Source organism: Phalacrocorax aristotelis, chromosome 5, assembly GCF_949628215.1.
Source record: "Phalacrocorax aristotelis chromosome 5, bGulAri2.1, whole genome shotgun sequence".
Classification (NCBI taxonomy): domain Eukaryota; kingdom Metazoa; phylum Chordata; class Aves; order Suliformes; family Phalacrocoracidae; genus Phalacrocorax; species Phalacrocorax aristotelis.
In genome coordinates, this window is record NC_134280.1 from 57056200 (window position 1) to 57080322 (window position 24123).

General features: G+C 38.3%; 1 protein-coding gene across 1 annotated transcript in view; it reads right to left on the minus strand.

Moving 5' to 3' along the window:
• Positions 1 to 23537, minus strand: part of INSC (INSC spindle orientation adaptor protein) — a 114687-nt gene extending 91150 nt beyond the window's left edge. The window contains exon 1 of the mRNA XM_075094711.1: positions 23458 to 23537. Coding sequence (XP_074950812.1) covers positions 23458 to 23510 — 53 coding nt within the window. The 5' untranslated portion in view covers positions 23511 to 23537. The remainder of the gene's footprint in view (positions 1 to 23457) is intronic.
• Positions 23538 to 24123: the final 586 nt, after the last annotated feature.

Consider the following 24123-nt stretch of genomic DNA (forward strand, 5'->3'; position numbering starts at 1 on the left):
GAAGGCAGAGGACTGAAATGAAGTCTTACATCATCAAATCCACTCTTCTGATACCAGAAGCAACCAAATAATTTGTTCATAGTTGGCTTAAAAATCAACCCTAAAATAGTTTATTGTGGGGTCAAAAGTGTTCTATTAAGTGGCTATTCTAGAATTACATTGCTCTGATGGTTAGAAACATCTTATTTCTGATCTAAATTTCTAAGAGCCAGTTTATTCCCATTTCATTCCTTCTTGCCTTTTAAATAAGAATTTATCTTCCAATGCATTTCTAGAAAGCAAACACATGCTCTCAGCTTCTGTTTTGCAAGACTTAACAAGCAAAAATCTTTAGATTCTTTTATGAATCTATGTTGCTTTCCACTCCCCCGGCCCTAAACAGTCTGGTAGATCTGTAGCTGCTGCAAAACTGCTTTTTCACTTTATATCATGCTTGATAGCAAATGAGGTCTCACAGTAACTTGTGCAGTGACATTAGTATTCCCTTATCTCCACCAGAAATATCTCTACTTCATACAGTCTAGGACTGATTTTGCTGCCTTCATCACCACATCTGATTGGCAAATGCAGTCAGACATCTCAATATTAATTAATACACATAGGTACTTCTCCTAATTTTTTTTCCATGGAATGAGCTACAAATTGTTGCAGACTTTCTTGTTCTCCTCCCCTAAATGCATACCCTTGAGATTTCAGTTACTCATCCTTTTTCTTCAATACTTGAAGTCCACATTTAATCCTCTGCTTTCAGAAATAACCCTTGCCATTACCTTTTCCCATTTTGCCCCTTGTTTAATAGCTACTGTTTTCTGTACTTACTAGTAAATTACCATGTGTATAATCTCTACTGTCTTTCCTTTGATAAAAGGAAAAATAAGCAAAACAGTTACCTAGTTACCCTATCAGAGAATGATAGCAGTACAATGCATCTTTGGCAGGTTCATGTTTTGGCATCCAATTTCCCATTTATTGCCAAATATTTAGCTGCTCTTTACTAGAATTCTTCCTTAATTTCTCCTCTCTTCCTTTTCCTTTACAGTTATCTCTCATTGCACCCTCTCTCACTCCTTAGATATAAGCATTATGTTTTGCTACTTTCTACCTGGAGTTGCTACAAAATTTTGCTAGCAAGTTCTGCCACATAGTTATTTTCCTGTCTTTTGTAGACCGAGTTGTTTTGCTTCTCCCTCAGATATGTTTCTTTCTCTTTCCGTGCATGTGACAGAGTAAAAACTAGATGGTTACTCTTCCTGTCTGCACTGAAAATTAAGTCTTTGTTCAGTCAGGGTACTACAACTGTGTTTAATATCTACTCCTTACTAATTACATAAAATATGCATCTCTTACCTTCTCCTCTTTTAATCTGTGCAGTTATTGAATTCAGGTAATATTCATGCATATTAAGTTACTTTCCTGAACAAAAGTCCCGTTGGAAAAAGTATAACAGATAGTATGTATAGACTAGAGCCTCTTAAAAGGCTCTTTAATAAACACAGACCTGCCATGTTAGTGTCCCCACCTGGACCCTTCCTTATGCTCCAAATTAAGGTACAATAACACCAATTACTCTGTGTACATGTGTGTGTATACATGTGTGTGTATGTACATGCACACACGTGTATGACATTTCCCTTCTCTACACACTACATCCCTCCTAAACAAAAGATGGTGTTTAAGGCTCTGATCAAACTGGAAAGGACCCATTTCACTCCTCCGTTTTGAATGTTCTTCAAAATTCTGATTTCTCTTCCCTTTCCCTCCTTCAGCTGACAGTACTATTTTATTCTTTCTGCATACATATCCACTACTCATTTGCCAGCGAGAGACCCCTGAGCCAAGCAGAAGCAGGAGATATTTGCGCTCCATTTGCTGTACACAGCCAGACTTGTATTTTCTGAATTACTTCAAGCTTGTGTGGCTCTCCAGCCACAAAGAATTTACTGAGAGCAGAGTGATCTAGTGGACAGGTTCCTTGAGTAGAAATTAAAAACTTGGGCTCCACTCTTTGCTTTCCTAGTAATATTCTGACAAGTTTTGTCACCTCCTGCCATCCTTCTCTCCTGCTAGACTCTGTCTTTCTCTTCTGCTTAGTCTATGAAGTGACACTCTCTTGCTTTTGCACAGTTTTCTGATCTTGACTGGGGCTTCCAGATGCTACCATAATGCATGTAGTGAGGAAAGGCAAAAATCTAAGTTTTTCAAAGCAATCCTGAGAGGACTTCTGAAGGCTAAATAGCAAAAGGAGAAAGGAAATGAGTGGTCATTTTTACTGCCATATAGCTGCTTTTGAATGAGGAACAACAGCTGAAGTGTGAAGAATGCCTGAGCTAGAACAGTCTCATTAAAATGTAAAATCCAAAGCAATTGGATTCCAAGACCTGAAAAAGACAAGAGTTCAGGAGAGTTCTTCAAAATGCCGAATGAGGTGAGGAAACAACCACAGCGTGGTTTCCTGGTGAAAGTAAAGATGAGTGGATTAGGAGTCCCACAGATTGCTCATTGCTTGGAAATAATTCATTAGCGAGGACTTTTCACCTTACTGCCGTTCACAGCAGCTCTGGTAATCTCACATGTAAAAGAGAAGCAAAGGAGAGAGCAAAGCTTGCTGACAAGAACCCCACTGCACAGGTGTCAATCTCCATCTTCAGAAGGGACCAGGTGAAAAGAATTACGTACCATGGAGAATAGAAATGGGTGGCTTTTACAGGGACTGAGAGAATATTACAAATGATGGCAAGAGAAGACAGAAAAAGATCTCTTCTTTTTCCCCCTTTTTAGTGAGTAGGATGAAACAGCATATCTATTTATTCCTCTTCATTTAGTGAGAGCAGGGTTTGGGTCACTGTCAGTGAATCTAGCACAAATAAGTTATCCATGATTCATAAGGGTATGCAGGCTCCACATTCTGCACAGCATTAAAAACAGAACAATTATGTTTTCCAGGAAAAAAAAAGTATAATTAATGTTATCCTTGCAGAAAAATAAGTCAATTATCCCTTCTTAATGAATTATTTAGCATTAATAAACTCTTACTGGCCATGAAAGGAACCTGGGAAACAGCTAACAGGAGCTAAAAAGTGTAGTGAACACCATTGTTTTGCTATAAAACATGCCAGGTTCAATGCATTAGCCTAGGGCACCAAATACAAATAAACGGGTATTTTATGTGAATACAAGATTTTGCATTAATAACGAATTAAAGGATAAGTGGAACTAGGTTTTTGTCCTGCTGTAATGTTTTATGATACCTCACAGTAGAGCAAGCAAGTTGGATGTGACAATGTATCAGAAATGGAAGCAAGGCAATATTCCATAATATTAACTCTCTGATAGTCACCAGCCTTAGCTAAAGAAATTTGCTTCATATAAATTACTGTGGTATAACACAACTTCCTCACAAATGGGAAATGTGTGTCTGATACCAAAAAAATAAGTGGCTTATTCATTGAACATTCTCTTTGACTTTCCCTTTGTCAGTCTCTGTTACGAGAGCAAAGTCTTCAGAAGAAGGAAAAAAGCTCTCTATGTATTTGTCAGGTGTCTGATTAACAAACCTTTCCTGCTGCCATCATACACCCAGAAAATAAGATAACTGACTTCACTGTTGAGAGAAGCAAATGCAAGTAGATCCAGTTTTCTATGTGATTTCTGTGTTCTACTGCTTTCCAAAATGCAAAATGAGTCAATATAGCTTTATTAAATCATTTTCATCACTCCATAAAATTTTCAAAGTACGTGCTCAATAGTTTCCTCAAAGTCTATCAGTTCTCAGGCAGGATGTACTTTTCTATAACTGCCATTGATTAAAAAAAAAAAAAAGCAGGAATCTCAGCACTAACTTGCCACAGACTGCAAGCAAAAGGCTGTGCAATTCAGATTCCACCTCTCACCTGACACCTGTTTCTGGAAGGACTCAAACAATGCCCTCAGATCCAGATCCTAAATCTGAAAACATTTGAAACAGGATCAAAACTGTGCACTTTGGGCCATCTCTAACTTGAAGGGAGATGGAGTTTCTTCAGTGTCCCTCTCCCACTAAAGTTTTGTTTAACTAAATTCATTATTAGATTGGAGATTATCCATAAAAAGCAAAGGAACTGAACCTTCCACCCAAAATCAGGGGACAAGAACCAATTATGGAATTCCCATTTCTCTTTGATATATTCCAGAAATTAATAATTTAAATAAATGTGCTCTTCAAAAGGCACTGACAGGTACCTCTGTTCTCTGTTACCAAAAATCCAGGTACCCCTAAACGCCCTACACACAATGAACCAAACAGGAAAGTGCCCCTGCTTTCCTGCTTCTCACTACTGCTATGCACAAAAGGTGAAGACAACCCATTTCCGGTAGACAGCAGAAAAGAAATGCCAATGAACATATTTAAGGCTGGTTAAAAAGCAGGAATTATAAACAGCATGATAGAAGGCACAAGCAAAACAATGCTAGCTCACCATGATCTCCCACCTTTAAATTACATTCAATTCTCTATGCAGAAGTAGTAAAAAAAAAAAAACAATGCTTCATGGTACAAAATTACTCCTAATAATTGAATCAGTTAAAACATTAAATATCCTCTGTCTGTATTTTGCCAGATGTGTACTGACAACAAAAATTTTCTGCTTGTGTCTTTGCTTTTCTCTTCCCTGCCTACCTTTTCCCACCACCTCAACCCTCCAGACATGTAACTTGAACTCAGAAGTTTTGAAGACTTGAGATACTCCAGACTGCACTATCCAGGTCCAAGTGTGATAGTGAGGCTTTGAAGAGCAATACTGGTAGAAGTGTCATTGGTCCTACTGAGACTGGGGAGGGATGGGACAGTATCCTCTCCCTGTATTCATGGAATATCACCTGTGTCCCATTGCACCTTTGATCTATTAAATATATGGTTGGGTTTTCCGTCAAGCATAACCTTACTAGAACTAGTCTTTGTGTATTTCACAGCTGCCTGGAAAGATCGCTGGTAAAAACAGGAGTGAAACTCGGGGGGGGCATATACCATTTAACTCATTATCTTACTTTTGTCCATATTGTATGAATAAGCTCACTTGTAGAAACACACACAGTTTAAATCAAATGCCATGATACTTCATATGAAAATAAGTAGTTGCTAGATCCATGAGACTACAGACCAAATATCAAAACACTGTTTAACACATCAGACCTAGTAGCGGCTGGCCATTTTCTGAGCAATCTTTTTTGTTTCTTTCTTCCACTCCCTGCCTGTTTTATGTCAGATCAGTTTTTATGTACCAGACTTAACTTGCAGTCACAATGAAGACTGCACATATATGCAACCCATGCTAGTCAAAAACCCAGAACCTATGGGTTAATAACAGGCCAAATATCTCCTGAGAGATCACGAAGTGCTTCCCTTTAACACATTTTAACTTCATATTCCAACCGCTAGCTCTTTGCTGTTCTAATGTTAGTCTCATGCAATAGATTCTTCTGGAACCATTTGCCTTTCAATACACATACGCATGTTTACCTGGAAAGGTATTAGGGCATTTATACTGAACTTAGGCTGAAGTCCACACTTCAAGGGATATTTTTAGGAAATAGAAGCTATCTGGGAGATGGGAAAGTGTTCCTCTGCTGGTTTCAAGTACTTGAGCGGAATAGACAAGAAACACTATCTTTATGCAAAGGTAAAACAAATACATTTGAAATCTCAAATATTCAAACAGAACCACCATTTCTCAGCCTACTGTACCCAGAATTCCTGTTAATTTGGTGCACAACTTCAGCTCTGAGAAAAACAAATGCAAAGACTTGGTAAACAGTCCAACAACACCTTCTTACTTCCCTTCATTTTATTTGCAGTCCTAAGCTGTTGTGAAATAGTCATCTTACACCTGCATACAAAATTCGCTCAACTTTCTACCTTCATATTTCTTGAGAACACTGCAGAAGAGAGATTCTCAAAGGAATTCTCTAGGCCATCCTAAATAATCTCTGGGTCACACTACTAATAGCTAGGATATCCTTTGACCACCTCTTCACCAGTATGCGGCTCAGTGTACCACTTGCCTAGCACTTGCACAGATGCCTAATAGTGACGGCTTTCCGGGCACCACAGTTTCACAGGGTCCTAGAAAAAAAAGTTTGGAGAAGAGTGTTAAGGCAAATAATCAGCAGCACTTTGCAAAAAGTTCAACCATTTCTGACATAAAAGAACGCCTGAGATCCTAGCATGTCTTCTCTTATGTAACAAAAGTAAATTACCTAATCTGTACCACATTTATCTGCTTGAAGTAGAAAAACTTGTCCTAACAAGCTGCAGGGATGTATACAGACCTCTGGTGATAATGGGCTGTTTTCACTCTTAACACTCTTTGAGATATAAAACATAACTAAGTTCACTTCTAGTTGTAGATTACTTAAGGACCTAATTTGGGAAGCAGCACTGCTGTACTCCAGTGCAAGAGTGACTGGAGGCTACGTATAGGTTCAAGTAAAGCTAAGGTTAATATACCTGCAGAAAGCATGCATCATTATTGTATTACATTTGTGAAATATTATGCATGTTCCAGCTTATCAGATCTATCTTTCCTCATTTATTTAATGCCTAGGTGATCATATCTGCCAAAGGCATTTCTTCGGAGTATGGAACAGGTAATCAGTGTAGAGGCATATGAAAACTATTAAGGTAGCTTCACGTCTTCTTCATATGGGTCTCCACCTAACCATACTTCTACAACAACATGGGCGTGTGCCCGTGTACACACACAGAGAGGGGCCTCCAGATGAAATGTTGAGCAGGGGGAGAAGGAACGATGTGACACCAAGTATATACAAAGCTAACACAAATGGAGGGACGACCTCCCCCCATAATTTTGGTTTTCTTTGTAACCTCTCTTAGTAAGCAATTCTGAGAAAATCTCAGCTCAGGTGTCATCATCAAAATCATCATGTGTACAAAATGGAAAAAGCAGTGATGCAAAAGCATTCCTTGAGACACATTGGAGGGCAGCAGGAGAGAGAGTTACATGTAAAAAATAAATCATAACTCTCACTCAAAAAAATGCCCACAAAAGATAGAAGTAGAGGATAGACAGAGAATGGTAGTAAGCTTTTGAAACATATGGAGCCCTTTTTATTTCTTCCAAATGCACTTTTAAACCTCTTTCTGGAGACACAAGATCCTGCACAGATTTGCTAGAAGAATAAACTGAAATCAGATTTTCTGTGCTATTGCACTGTGAATAGAGTGTGTACTGGACGTGTATCATACATAACTCTACATTGTGTCAAATTAAAAAGCAGATAGCCAAATGCTGTCCTAAATTTTAACTGAAAAAGAACATCAGAACTGTCCAAAGACCTCCCCTGTTTCTCCCGCAAGCACATACATACACACACTGAAATTTAATTCATAAGCAGAGAACAGTATCAATTTTAGATGCTGGAAAGTTCACAAACATAACAGTAGAAATGGCTTGAACTCTTGTCTACAATTATAAGGAGAGTAATAAAGCTTTATTACTCTAGTTTCTCACCTCATGAAGACACAGGGCCTGATTCATCCTACCTGGCACTAACAAAGGCTGAGAGTGGATGCAACTGCGGTATAGCTCTGACCCTACTGCAGACAAGGCAACTGTCAGTGTGCTTTACCTTTCGCCTCTGTTACCACAGCCCTTATAGCACACACAAAGCACTGGTGATACTGTGTGCCTGCAAACATCCTCCACACATGGTCTTCTGGCACATCTACTCCTGGATGCTATACTACACTTAACAGTCCTACGAGGCTTATGTTCTGCTGGCTTAAAGGCCCTCTGTGTGGAAGGTGTTCAGTGGGTGGGCTGTGGAGGATTGGTTCATCCAACCCAAACTAAGGAGCTGGAGCAAATGAAAGCATGGTCCCTGCTTCTCATGTCACAACAGACATTTAAATTTAAAAATCCAAATTCAATTTTTTTGGTTGAAGGATCAGTTAAAGAGGTGTGTAAACTGATACTGAGGTGTCAATTTAAATAGCAAAGCATGCTCAGTTTGAGCATTTACTGAGGGTCTTGCCTGTGTAGCAACTGGAACTACAGTAGAACAATGCTGAGTCTGATGCACACTTTAATATTCCCCCCTTTTCTACAGCAAGGCAGCTGCATAGCTGTTTACTCAGTTGGACTGTCTTCACACTTTACCAAGGAAAAAATTTACTTTTTCAAAATTACTGGGGTCAGCCTCTCACCCAGCAGTTGAACAACAGAGAACGTTCAGTGTGATTCCAGCCCTTCAGAGCAGAACAAAATGCTTGGGGAAAAGAAGTATCTTATTTTCCCCGGCAGTAGCACACTGATTTCTTTCCAGGTTGTTCCTGGTACTTTAGCCAAGAGCCAGACGGGGTTAGACTCTCTACCTAGCAAAACCGGGAGTGTTTTGATTCGCTCACAACACAAACACAGCCCTTACTCCTCCACATCAGGAATGTGCCACAGGAAGTTCTGACAGGCTTGAGAAAAGTTTGTTTGCTTTTAAATTAGATGGAAAAGTCATCTTTTATGTTATGCCTGAACTATTATTGAGAGAAGTTTCTGTCAAAATAACATTAAAAAAAAGAAATTTATGAAGAGACATTGCTCTGCCGTATTTCTCCATCCTGACTTCCCACACTGGGTGCACTGGACTATAAGAAAATGTTAAACAATAGGAGCATACAAATATTGTTACTTGAAATCTGGAAGCCTGAGGACTTCAATTATATTCTCAAGATTTTGAACCTGACTTAAACACCTGTGATTCTGTGACTCATGACTGCTTCAGGCTGGATGCTTGCAATATTCACCAGATCACCACCAAGGTCTCATCCTTTAAACCTTGAAAACAGGCCAGCATGTCAGATTTCAGAATGAAAATTTTAGCCTTAGTAATTTCTTTTAAATTAATTAGTTTTGAAAGTGGCAATTTTTAAAAAAAACTTCACAAAAAGGAAAAATTGTCATTTTGCATCAATGGCACAAGACAGGGATCTCCGATCTTGAATTCTGAAGCCGCTGGCCCAGAATTCAAGCCTGGCCTACAAGTCAGCCTCCAGACAACTATGGTTCCCTTACTTTGGCATCCTGACAAATAAGAATGATCTGAACGGGTATCATTAACTGATTTTACTGCTTCCCAATTCTAGTATGTTCCTGCCCTTTGCTTTTTATTTCCCTCCACTCCTCTATATTTATCCCAGAAGCAAACGGGCTAACGCATAATACATCAAAATCAATTTGACCCAAGCTTGGAAAACCAGTCTATAAATATATAAGAGGTATCAACATTAAAAAAAAAAAAGAAGGGGAGCAGAGGAGAAACAGAGAGAGCCTGCTGCAAACAGGAGATGGAACTCCTGCATTCACAAGATTCTTTCCAAGCCAAATTATTCCTTGATTCTGATTTACTTAAATCTCAGAAATCAAAGGTGAATTACTGAACAGTCATTAAAACAGTAATTTCACATACTGAACAAATATCGTCCTCTTCACATATAAACTGTTTCACCTCAATGAAGATAATACAATTCCAATTCCAATCTAATAAAAATCTAATGACATTTACATGATTAAAAAAAATACACCAAAGAAAGGTTAACATTCTGGCTACTTTTTCACAGCATCTCGGCTATACTACCAGGGCAAAGAAGGTAAAAGTCTTCTGTGATGAGAATATCTGAGGCTCCCTGGCCTTAAGATGGCAGTACTCTCAGAGAACTCATAGACCACTCTGTTGCCAGTGTTGTGACTCTACTGGCAGGCCTCGGTGTTTGGAGACAACAGACGTGGTTAGAAGTTACCATTTAGTTCTCCCAAGTCAGCAGTACACTTTGTGCTCCAAACTCACCAGAATATTTTTAAAAATGGGAAATTTGATGTAATATCGCACTGTGAATATTTGCTTCCTGCCTAGATAGAAATCATAGATTCATAGTCATGTAATATCCTTTACCCTTCTTGCATAAGTAGTATCAAAACCAAATTTTCATTGCTGTAGCAAAGTAACCTACTTCCTACATCATGTGTTTCAGATGGAATCAGTTCATTTCAAAATACAAAGTAGGTAAATTTCAAAAATCAAACATTTGTGTGTGCACAGCTGTTACTGAGCAAGATATTTTTTACCTGCAGCACTTCCCAAAAGACTGCTTTCAATTTTCTTGCCATCCATTGAATAACCTCAAACTACTTTAATACCACTTCCTTGTTCTCCCCTTTTTCCTTTATATTTTTCAGCTTTCCCCTGTTTTGCTCCTGTCTAATCTTCATTCTGAGCTCAGTCCTTCTGTCATTTAAGATAGTGGAAATGCATTTCCACTAACTTTAGTTGGACAGAATATTATGTTCTTGATGTAGATATTTTCTATATTTCCATTGTACTCCTGGAATAACTTCAACAATAAAGTAGCTACAAAAGGTGAGATACAAAATTCAAATACCTGAAGAATAGTCTATACATGCAACATAGTAAGAAGGTTTTTTTTTTTTAAAGAACAAGATTGCATATCTATAGTCCCTTAGGCTTATTGCCCTACATATATTTATATATTGACATATATACACACACACACGTATATTCTAAAATACTGTAAGGAGCAAAAAGAATCAAGGGGCACTGCTAACAGTCACATTTCAACTTAATATTAAACTCTTGTATGCATTTTGCTCCATCACTCCAAATCCCTCAGGGTTAATATGAGCTCAGAAATCCAACCACTACCAGACACTGGCAAATTTAATGAGACTAGAAATGAGGTCAGACCAGCACATTTCTTAAGATCACTATACAATTTGTCAAAAAGAAGAAAAAAGCAAAAAAAACGTTTACAAAGTTGTAGTATTGTTCTGCTAGCTTTCTTAAATTTGCTCGTTACAGGTTACTGAACAACTGATTACAAGATCCTCCCAACCATCCCCAGGCAGCAGTGAACCAGATTAAGAGAGACCAGGCAATTAACTAAGGAAGAAATTCCCAGGAAATGTGAACTGAACTGACAAATATTGTATTTAACACAATATGGCACTAGTATTTCTAATAAATACCTGAGAAGTCACAGTAAGATCATTAAAATATCCTTCACGAAGTGATCTATTTTTTTAAATTGGTTTGTGGGAAAACACCTCAGAAATAACAAGGTATGGGTAATTAATCATCATCCTCTGTTATAGTCATCATTGTAAGGAGGTGGTATGGTAAAGTGAACTGTCTTGCCAGGCAACACTACTGTGAAAATGGTGGCAAAATAAAACACATGGAAGGAACAAGTTAGTTTTTGTGAACAGAAACATACACTTCACATTTACTGAAAGCAGCTGCTCAGTAGTATTCAACATCACCAGCCTGCAACAACGAAACAGGATGACGCACACGTGTCAGGCATAACAAGGCATATGAGGTCATAACATACCGAGTGTCATTGAAATAGCAACTTGTGGAGACAGCCTAATAAGGACTTCCATTGTGTTTCCCCAGCTGAGGTAGAAAAAAGAAAGACACAGGAAGGTGAAGTGGTTTGCCTCAGGCAAGAAGATTAATCAGCAATATAACCAGGGTAGAATCAGGAGGAATGATGTATAATGCTCACATTAAAATGAAAGCTTCAACAAACCTTACTGCCCTTTGGAAGAGAGATGGCAACACCATCTTTTCTCACAATAAGACAATAATGAATTCAGAGAATCTGCTTTCTTGAGCGTTAGGATCCCATCATTACTTTGATCTCTGAATCGCATGAAGAGGTGTATTCCCATTAAGAAGGACCACTTGGTTCTTTTCCCTCTTGGTTAGCACAGTGAAGATGAATCTCTCTGGAATGCTTCAGAGCAGCTTGCATTTTATAGAGGATAGGTATTTTTGAAACACTGAAGTCAACAAACAAGATTTCATCCTTAATTGCCTTCCAGGGCTAAGAAGAATTCTAGCGACATTACTTATACAATAACAACAATAATATGGCCTAGCTGCTAAAATGAGACACAAAAGTATGGACCTTTATTCTTGCCAGCAGAATACTAAATTCAGATTGCTCGGTGCACATAAAACTACATTGAAAGTCAAGGTCTCACAACAGTTTTGCAAAACAAGTAACTACTAACCCTATACCGTAAATGGAAAAACAAAGACACAGTCTTTACTGTAATTTATCAAAGTTCAGAAAGACCTGGACAGTAACCAGGTCAAAGATTAGACAGTGCAGATGCTACATTTTCCTTGTAAGCTGTACTGTTTACAACTAATACTATTTAACTCCGCCTTCCTGAAGACTCCTTATTACTTGCAAACTCTTCCATGCATGACCAAACTTTATAACAAATCCAAAATAAAAATTTTTAAGATGCACATCAAAAACTGCAGTCACTGCAGCAAAAAAGGTCTCTGTACAGTTCACAGGCAGGGTCTGAGGCACTCCTATGCTCTTGTGGAGCACAATAAGAACAAGGATGCAGGTAGTTTCAGGATGACCTGCTGACGCCAGCTCTAAAATTTCTGTCTCACTGCTTCTTACACCCAGGAGAGAGTGTTTAAGAGCAGCCTTAACCCTGTAAGCACAATGTTACTGCCTGGCACACAGCATTGCTCTGTGACTACATGAAACGTGATTGCAAGATATAGGCTTGAGTTCTGACACAGCCCTTTGATCTCCTCCACTCTGAAGTGCGAGTTTGACTCCTCCTTATCTTGTGTGACAAAAGACATACCAAATTATTGTGATGGTCTGATCCTGTCATGCTCTACTGTTTCTTTCTCTGTATTCCTTTTGCTGAGAGAGGTTCCTTCCACATACCCCTTCCCCACAGCTAATACAGCAGGTTCAGAAAGAGTATGCTTACAGTTCAGGCTTAGTATTCTTTAATGCCAGGAAGCTCACATAGACAATACAGAAGCCAAGAATGTGGCTCCTACCAGCTACTCACAGCTGAAACATTATTACATAACACCATAACATTATTGCAAAACTCCTCAATCAAAAGAGCTATTTAACTTTTATGGTAGGTTTTAGGAGGTTTTTCCTAAGCCTTTGTGGCAAATAAGCAAGATGTGGTAAATAAGCAAGATGCCTAGATACTTAAGATTGCACCAAAAGCAAACAGTTTCAAGTTTTGTCTTTTTTTTTTTTTTCTTTTTGTGGGGACTGATATGGGACACCACCTGTGAACTAAAAGGGAAAACTTAATGCTAAGATACGTATAAACAGTGAATCATTATAATAAGACAGACAATGACAAAATAAAATTGAGTTAGAGAAATAAATAACAATATCAATAAAATTACTTTACAATTTTAAAATTCCATGAGCTTCTCATGGTACAGCTATATATCCCAAACTTCCAAGAATCTATCTACATTACTTGAAGATTCACAAAGCAGACAAGTATCAAACTGCAGCAGAAACATTCAGTAGATTAAAAGAAATCAAAGCCCTGGTATCAATTAATGCATCATTCACAATGTTGGATTGACAAGAAAGGAGACTCCCACATGCAAGACAAAACCTTAAACACAAAAATAACTAGCAAGACTGTCTTCTGAAAGCAGAACACAGGTGTCCAACAGGAGTGGTAGAATACGTGTAAACCTGATCAGCATCTCTTCCAAAATACGCTACAGAAAAACAAGTATGATGAAGACTTGAATGCAGGTACACATAACCAATCACAAACAACATAAAAGTTCTTTGGAAAGATCTTGCTAGGAGCAAGGAAAATTTGCAGAGAAGCACAAACCATGGAGTCAAAGCCATAAAACAATGGCTAGAAGAGCTAGCTACAGGGTGTAAAGATGACAGGATTACTAAATTTGATGTCACAATAAAAATTTCATGTAATACTTGTAAAGATACAGTCAGAAAGAATAATCTATGTCTGGCAGACAAGGTAACCTAATGTTCAGGCAAGTTCTGTCACTGTTATTTCAAAGACATGAATTTGAAGGTCCTTCCTGAAAAGGAAGTCCCAAGTACAAGATATTCATTGGACAGATGGGAACTGCTATTTCTCTAATACTCAAAAAGAGAAGAGTCTTTTCTATAGGCTCCCACATTTCAAAAATATTAATTCTGAAAATAATCAGACAAACTTCTGCTATGATAAAGGCTATACCAGCAATAGCTTGACCTTTTTGTGGTGCTTGTGTACCACATACTATGAAACATGCGACTGACCCTGACAAGAGGGATTCAGGATAAATTCTTAACTGCCTCTAAGGATGAAAGATGGTGCTTGGTAATTTAAAATATTTCCCAACTAAAAGCAAGCTGGAAATATGAAATACCAACTTCAATGAGAAAAGGTCTAGTGAGGCCAGTTGAACAGATTGTTTAAATTCATCAATTTATTCATATTTTAAAGTCACCATAACTTCACAATTATTATAATGGACAAACTCAAATTTCCTTCAGGTTAAAAGCTAAAATTCGTCTGTGAGTTCTACAGTTCAACATAAAATATTTTACAGCACAGCTCTGGGAAGTAATATAATAAGTTTCTACAGCATGCTATACAACTGAATATAAAGATATAGTGATAAAACTATCAGAATGAAAAGGTTAGGAAAAATCTTGCATTCTGGCACACTTTCACACCCCAAAAATGCATAAAGTACAAGTGAAATGCAATTATTTTTACTGCCTGTGAGCTAAACTGCTGACCTACATTTTAACATCCTGAATATAAGAACAGAGATATTTTACCCAGAGATTCAAAGAAAAAAATAAAAATCTTTTGAGTTCGTATTCCTTATGAATGCCACCAAATGATAGCAAATCAATAGTTGCTACTTTACTAACATCATCCTTTGGATCCAGTCAGATGGCATCTCTGAAAATCCTTCCCAGAAGGACCATATGGATACACAAATCTGTTTTAACTACCACTATCAAAACCCCCACAAACAACCCAGCTTTCAGTTTGGTTACAGGTGGAATATGAATCACTAAAATCAGAAATACTTCATAGTAAGTTAAGCTCCCTCTGAAGCTATAAAATTCTTTGCTGAATTGTTACATTGTTAATTGAAACAATTGTACAATAACAATTGTTAATTGTTATTGTAACTGAGTGAAATGAGAAGAATGCAAGGTCATTAAATGAGGCATCATTAGTGCCTTGAGCTATGCAATAACTGAATTTATTCCGTGTCACCAGAAGATAACTTTATTGTGTTATTGGCAGAGCACTTTCCTTTCTTCTGGAGTACTCTATTCCTACAGCTTACTGCAAAAAAGAGGTTTTTCAAAAAATATTTTCAATTTCCCAGCAAGCATTCCATCCTTGAATGGCTTTAAAAATTCATAGAGCAGCAATTCATAGAGCCATGTAAGCACACTGAACTTTGAACTCTGAAAATCTTCAGCTCTAGCGCTTGTATTACAGATAACGTGCATTTTTTTCTCTAGAGTTTCTTACACTCTTTATCTGACTGCTTTAAAGAGCCACAACACACAAGTTCCTGATATCACCCAAAAAACCCTGATTATAGGGAACATAGGATTCAAATTAGCAGGGCAAGATCTATGCACAGTAAGTAGCCTGTAAAATAGAAACAGGAAGTAAAAATGTTGTTTTCTAGTTTGCACGGAGTGTTTGTCAGACAGGAAGTTCAGTTTGCAGACGTAGGTGGGAAAAGCCAGAAATACAGAACAAGCCCTTGATTACCAGCAGCAGACATTGTGGGAAAACATGAAATACAAAGAATTCAGCACTTATAGAAGATGTTTAAACAGTATAAGGACATACAGAATCACAGATTAGACAAAGCATTTAAAGCACTTGTACTTAAACATGATTTTATGATTATGAACTTGAGCACAGTCTTAGAGCTGTGCGTACTTACAAATGGATTGCTAATTCTTGCAGAGTCAAGGTGTTATAAAAAAAGAAAAAGTAAGGCAAATCTTGTGAGGACAGGCACTAACAACAGAAACAGTAACGAAGTGCAGAAGCCACACAGATATGAAGTAGAAAGGTAACAAGAACTGAGATGGTTAAAAAAATAATAGATCAGAATGAGATTAAAACAAATAACCTTTAATCGGGTTAATTCACAGAAATCACACCCCTAGGAATCATTCACTTGAGGGATTCATATCTTGGAAAACGGGGAGATAACTAAACAGGAACTGTTTCAATAAACTGACATACAATCAAATGACTTGCTGCCCAAAATTCAGCCAAATCAGAACTTAACCTGAATTTAAGGCCAGATGAAAAGATAGCATCAAAGCTTACAGATTCTCACCACCTACAGAATACGATGAGCAAGAGATTGTTGGCTCACTGAATAAAAAGGAACATGTGTAATTTTGGCCAAGACTCACTTTTTATGACTGGATAACATAAATTTCCCTGCCTTTGACTCTGAGGACTAAACCACCCAGTAGCTGTGAAATTTTAGACCCTCTAGGGACAGAAACCCAACAGGAGGATCCATTCTTTTCCTGACAGCCCTCTTCAGGCTTCTATTTTTTAAGAATATCTGAACATAATAGTAAACATGTTGAAGAGCTCTTCATATTTCTTATACCTCTAACTCCATTTTCTCAAAACACCTCTTCTCAGCTGTACACAGGCCACATAAAACTCTAGAAGTAAAACCTGATGTGAATAGTCCTTGAAATAATTCAGTTCTTGAACAGGTAGAAATGCATCTTACTTTACAAAGATTTTTTTTTTTTTAACACATCTTCCTTTAGTAGGAATATTTTGTCAAGTGTTGGGGTTTTTTTTGTATGAGAAATGCAATTTCCATTACAAAAAAAACCCCTCCATCATAAACGTCCATATTTTTCATCTCATGTGTCCATATGTTCCATAAAGTTCTGCATGGTTGTCATCCTGATTTGGCAGAGAAATAAGGAGAATCAATGCAGTTTCTGCAGTATAAAAATTCTCAATGTCTCTTGCTTTTACTTCAAGTCTCAACTTTCCATTTTTGATAAACATTATCTGTCAAAATATCAATCCCAGAAATAAACAGTTATTTTTTCCTTCCAGTTTCACAAAGGTTGATAATTTCAATCAATACCTCTTTCCCCCTTGGTCAAGGGGCAAAGTACTTAGCAGGGTTGTGAAAGACAACATGGTGCCCAGCAATTCATGGGTGGAAGGCATTGGTCCTAGAGCTCTGGAGGTAGCATTAGAAGTGCTTACTTTCTGTTTGGTTACTGAAAACCTGTAAGTAATTTTGAACAATTCATAGAATCATAGGTTGGAAGGAACCTGAAAGATCATCTAGTTCAACCCCCCTGCCATGGGAAAGGACACCTTCCAATAGATCAGGTCGCTCAAAGCCCCAGCCAACCTGGCCTTGAACACTTCCAGGGATGGGACATCCACAGCTTCTCTGGGCAACCTGGTCCAGTGTTTCATCACACTCATCGTAAAACATTTCTTCCTTCTATCTAGTCTGAATCCACCCTCTTTCAGTTTAAAACCATTACCCTCTGTCCTATCACTACAGGCCCTATTAAAAATCTTGACCCCATCTGTCATGTTTTTAGCTGGGATAGAGTTAATTCTCTTCACTGTAGCAGGCGCAGTGCTGTGCTTTGGACTTAGTATGAAAACAATGTTGATAACACACCAATGTTTTGGTTGTTGCTGGGTGGTGCTTGTACTAGTCCAGGACTTTTGTAGCTTCCCATGCTCTGCCGGGTGCACAAGAAGCCAGGAGGGGAGGGGGCACAGCTAAGAGAGCAGATTCAAACTGACCAAAGGGATATTCCGTATCATGTAACGTCATGCCCAGTATGTTAACTGGGAGGAGCTGGCCGGCGGAGGGACGGAGCAATCACGGCTCAGGGACGGGCAGCGTTGGTCAGCGGGTGGGGATCTGTTGTATTGTTTGTGTTTCTGGTTTTTTCCCTTTTTTCCTTTTCCATTTTATTATATTATCATTATTGTTATTATCATAACCATTATTATTATTTTATTGTAATTATTAAACTGCTCTTATCTCAACCCACAAGTAGGGTTTTTTTGTGCTTTTGCTCTTCCGATTCTCTCCCCTGTCCCACAGGGGTGGCGGGGAGTGAGCAAGCAGCTGCGTGGTGTTTAATTGCCAACTGAGGCTGAACCACGGCACCATCTTTCCTCTAGGCCCTCTTTTAAGTACTGAAAGGCCACAATTGGGTCTCCCCAAAGCCTTTTGTTCTCCAGGCTAAACAACCCCAATTCTCTCAGCCTGTCTTCATAGGAGAGGTGCTCCAGCCCCCTGATCATCTTCATGGCCCGGCCCACCCCACCCTCGACCTGCTCAAGCAGGTCCATGTCTTTCTTATGCTGTGGGCCCCAGAGCTGGATGCAGCACTCCAGGCGGGGTCTCCCCAGAGCAGAGGGGCAGAATCCCTCCCTCAATCTGCTGGCCACACTTTTTTTGATGCACCCCAGCATACTGTTTGCTTTCTGGGCTGTGAGCGCCCATTGATGACTTATATTCAGTTTTTCATCCACCAATACCCCCAAGTCCTTCTCTGCAGGGCTGCTCTCCATCCAACTATTGCCCAGCCTATTGCCCCAACCCAGGAGCAAGACCTTTGCACTTGGCCTTGTTGAGCTTCATGATGTTCACATGGGCCCACCTCTCTAGCCTGTCATCTCTGCGTGGCAATTCATCCAGAATTTTCTGCAGTCTGCAACGAGATGGTTTTCCAGTTCATATCATCTGCTGAAAAAATAAAGTTTTGCTTTTTCTCTCACTGCGGATTCCTTAAATTCTTCAGTATTGCCCTTGGATTTTGGACCTAATCAACAAATTCCTCTCTTCTTTCACTACAAGTCCTCACTCTAACTGTACCCCTTCCAAGTCATCGCCCATTCCTCTGGAACTAAGCAAACACATTATAAATTTCCAAATATCAATTTCATCTGTCTTTACACATAGTCAGAAAAGGAAACACAGAACAATATTTTCTCTCATAACCAAGCCAAAGCTGAAGTCAAGTTTTTGTACTGTGAAATTTGGTGTCTCCTCCACTTTAACCCTCAGTACCTTAAGCTACTGTTAACTCAAGGGCCATCATGGTGTGGGCCTTACAATAGGTCTGTTGCTATTCTGCTATCTCAGCTGTATGCAGGCTTCTCACACAGACCCTTCTAAAGCCCTGCTCTTGCTGCATGTTACAGAAGCACATTCCTCAGCACAAATTATTAAGAAGGTTTCAAATTTGAACTTAAAGAACACACTGATTTTTGTCTATGGCACTGGTAAATACCAGGTCCTGGGTTTGGATTTTTTTGGGTTTTTGTTTGTTTGTTTTTTAAATACTCCATTTATTTCAGTAAACTCGAGTTTGGGGCAAGATGATTACTATTCTACCTGGACTTAAAAGCCATGCTTTTCTTACATTAATGATGTTCTTGCTTCCATTGTAAATTTGTGCCTATAACAGGATTTTTAAGTTCTTTTATGAAGGTCCTTTGTTCAGTAATTTCCATCATATCTTACATAGTGTACGGATCAGATGTAGTCACTAGGGCTTATACAGTTCCTTTCACCAGAGAGAGCACGCACACACACTGAGCAGATCTCCAGCTACCACATTACCTACCATGCAGAAATACAAAAATAGCACTACGAGAAATAAACAACTTACAAGTAGGCTAAAAAAAATAAAATCCCCAAAAGGCATACTGGAAGAAATTCAGATTTCTTAAGAAGTAATAGATACTCTAACACTGATATTCTTAATAACAAAAGACACATTAATCTTATTTTATGTAACAGGACACCTAAGCAGATTCTCTAGAGAAGTTACCAAGTCACCTGCAGATACATAGTACATTTGAAAGAGCAATGCAAGGCTATAAATATGCATGGCGTGATCTCGTTCATATTGTTCTTTCATAGGACTCAGATCTTTAGTTCCACAAAAAAAAGGAAGAAAGTAACAAAAGGAGGAAGGACCGTCCTTTGGTTAAGAACTGGGAGACAGGAAACCTGGATTCTATTTATGGCTCTGCCACAGAAGTGTCTCGAGGCAAGCTTTTCCAGCTTTGGGGTGCAAAAGAAGGAAGTGATTTTGAGAGATGAAATGTTACAAAGGACTTAACCACAAGTACCTAGATTTGAAAAGCTTGTCTCCTTTCTCTGCCTCGTCTCCTTCATCTGAAGCAGTGATAAAAATTCTCGTCTATATTCCAGTGACAATGTAAACTTCCACCAGAAAACAACAAAATAGTACAAAAACATAACTAAACATAGACACCTATTAGGTTTATCTTCCTGGTCCTCATACTCAAAGTATTCACCTTTTATAAACAAACAAACAAAACCTTTAAATAATCAGCATTGTCCTTTGTTTGTTGAAATTATAAACCTCCAGTATAATTTTTTTTTTGGTTAAGCTGTAAGGATGTTTAGACAATGTATTAAGCAGTCCAGCAGTATGGCATTTCTGAGGATCAGGAAGACAAATTTTCTCTGTCCCCACCTCCACTTCATTTTCAATAGAACCTCCAAGATGCATAACCCAAATTTCAACATCTTTCAGCAAGATAAAGGGGTTTTCAGTTTGGTGTTTTGTTTTTGTTTATTTGCTTTTGGCTTTGTTTGGGCTTGTGGTGGTGGTGGTGGTTTTTTACCTACTCTCCATAAAAGAACTTCCTTTATTCCTTTTAAAAAAATGTGTAATCATACTGTATTTCTCACAATTGCAACACTGAACTGAATGTATAATCTGACAAGAAAAACCAGTGTCCTATTTCAACTTTTGTTAGGAGTACATTTTCTTTAGATGGATGATTTCAGATTCAGCACTCCAGATGTTAAGTTCAATTTACTATCCAATGTGAAAAGTACAAGAAACCATGACTACAGTGAAAAAAAAAAAACTGGGTAAACTACAATTCTAAGTTAATGAAAACAAAAAGGCCAATGAGCTTCCATTACACAGGAGATGGAGGGAGGGACAGAAGAGAAAGACAGCTTCTCTTACATTGGTTTTCCCATCTGGAAAAACTCACCAGAAGTATGGATAAACAATACCAATAAAAAGATGCAAGGAAAGAGTCACAACAATTTTCAAAAGCTATGTTAAAATAACTCTACTGCAGAACAGGGATATGCACATCTCTAAGATATACATACATACTTCACGTGCTATAGGGAACTGGCCGTCACTGATGGCAATAGATTATTTTTTATGGTTTGTAAAGTGCTCTACATAGGACTACTGACAGATCACTTTTAAAAATAATTGATCTAGTTACTCTCCAAAAACTATTTCCAACTGTTTTCTCTCCTACGAGACAAAACTATCACTAATTGTAAGTTCCTAACTCACTGAAACAGAAAATAAAGTTTCTGTAACAATAATTTGTTTGGTTTTTTTTCTCAGGATACTGCATAGTTTTAAATACTGTATTCATAGCAGTCTAGATGTCTATTAGAGAAAGTAGGTCTGACAGTATGTTAGAAAACCACTAGCATAGTGACTCAACACTCTAGAGGCTTTCCAAAACAAGCTGCGATTTCCTACAAAATCTGAGGAAAGAGAAGAGTGTAAACAACAATTAATGCAGCACAGAGACCTGGTTTAAGGCCCCAATACTAAATTCCTTCTACAGCCAAGATAACAGTTGACTTTAATGTCTGCGGTGGAAACACCTGGAATCAGTTTGTAATTCATATGGCACACTTCTCCTATGGAGACAGATATTATTGCTTGGGGATGTGTCTCTTTTTACTTCTGAAAGATTCTGACATAAAAATGAAGAAAAGCATGGTTGTGACACTACACCGGACTAACCCCAGTTGGATTTGTGTTACCTTTTCCCTCTGTCAGGACAAAACAGTGCATGCCTTTAAGTTAATTCAAGTGCCTCTCACAAAAAGCAGAAGCATGAACTGGAATCCTGAGGCAGGCATACAACCTAGGCTTGCTTACAGGAACAATAAATAATAACTAGTCCTTGAATCTTCTTAGTTGTTTTAAAACCTGACTTAATCCTTTTAAATTGCCTGTAAGATCCATATCACTCCTTTCTCTCACCCAGAGAAAAACATTTTGTACAATTCCTGGGCTTTATTGATCTAGTCCATACAGCGTGTTCTTTCTGCAAAATTCTTAGGGTAAAAACACATTTCATCATTTTCAATTCCAGCCTTCCCAGTGCCTTCTCCTGTCTGACACTGACAACTTCAGTCTGCCCATCTTGTTACACGGGCTTTCTCTGAAACAACCTTCAAACGGAAAAAGGATTATCTTTCAAAATAAGCATAGAAAATAAGAGCTTCATATTTACTTGGGGGTAGGGGAGAGTATGTATTTATTTTGAAATTTCACTACATAGAATTGCCCTGCTGAGCCAAGGAGTTTGCCAAAATATAGTGTTTGCTATATGGGACTTCTCCAGATGACTTGTGCTAAGATACATTGCAGTGCAGAGTCAATGTAAGGCAGCATGGCTTTGTTCACCTTGGCTATTCAGGGCTTCAAGGGCTTACTGATTTCCAAAGTAAGTTTTGGCTAGGATTGAATGAATAGTACCAGTTACCATAGCACCTGGAATCTCCAGACTACGTTCTTCCACATAACATTTCTTCCAGAAGACAATATACTCATATGGTCTTACTGTGACTGTGAGCTTAATGGATTATCAGAGTATCTGCTGGAAGACTCAGGTAGGGAAAGGTAGAGGAATATCAAATTCCTGATGAAGAAAAGCATCAGATTCTGAGATTGCATGTCAGCAACCAGTTGACTACAATAAAGACTTACAATCTGACCTGAAGAAAGATGACTAGGAGGAAGACTGAAATTCTAAACTTTTTTATTTCTGATTTTATTCCTGCATTTAGCAGGCCTGCCGCCCCCTTTCCCCCCCCCCCCAAAAAAAAAAAGTCAATTATACCACATATCAAGACTACAGTTCAATGACAACACAGAAGGTTATTGCATTCATTAGTCATTTTTTTCTTTTCATGGAATCTCTGTTGTGCTAGGAGTGAAACTATACTACGCAGATGCCAACCAACAGCCAGATTTTAAAAACCTGTTGATTGGTAGAATCACCAATGTCTCCAGTCCCACCAGGACACCACAGACTGCAGAGATTATACTATAAACTTCATATCATTACCTGATATGAAAATCAACCAGGTTAAAGAAATTTATATTTATAATTTTCAGCCATCTTCACAGAGTGTAGAGAGTTCCAGAGATTTCCATCATGACAAAGAACTGATCCAGTAAATACAGTCACACCTCTACTGCAAACATGTTCATCCATTTAAAATGATGAATGCATATTCACTGTCATGATTTACCAGATTGCAGGTGTACAAATTTGTAAATGCCTTGAAAAATGCATCCCAGATTTCCACATTAATTTTCAATATTTTGTATGAACATCGCCTAAAACTGAGTTTAAAATAGCTTTTTAAGTATCTTTGGATCCTCAAAGGAAAGTGCAGCTGCAGCCTTAGAGGCTTTTAATCACTCAAGTCTGGATGACAGAGGGCACCACTTACCGCTGAACAGGTAACGGAAGGGAATCTAAATGGTCCTCACCCTTAAAAGCCATATTTATCCTATCTTTATGTGCACTTCTCCATAGGCTGGAATCTAGAAAGGAAAGAAACAGACATTTAGTAAGCCCAGGGAAACACAGGCCTTTTCAGTCCAGGGTGACATAACATTCTGCTACTGATTTGTGAAGCTAACTCATCAAAAACAATTCAAAAGGCTTCTTTTCCTCAGGCTACCACACAACTCCAGCAGATAACCAAGGCATAAGCAACACAGGGCTTTCATATTCCTGAAGTTCCTGGACTACTGCACAGGTCAGAGCCATCTGGGTTGAACATTTCTGAGTTAATATTGAGTTATTATTCGGCCGCATTTATTTTGAACTCTAGAGGAAATCAATTTAGTATGATTGTGAGAAATATTGCAAGAGAAAGCAACTGTGTTCTCGTATGATTTCGGGATCATTTAGTACAACATTTACAGAAAGGCCCTTGATGTCTAAATTACTGAAGTGTTGGATCCTTCCACATTAAATGATTTCATTTTTCTATCAGTTTGAAATGCTGTACACATCTTTTTCCTCCATGTTTTTCCTTTATACCTGGTGGCCAAGAGATGCATCCAAACACTATTGTACTAGAAAGAGGCAAGAGAAAAGGAGAGAAAGA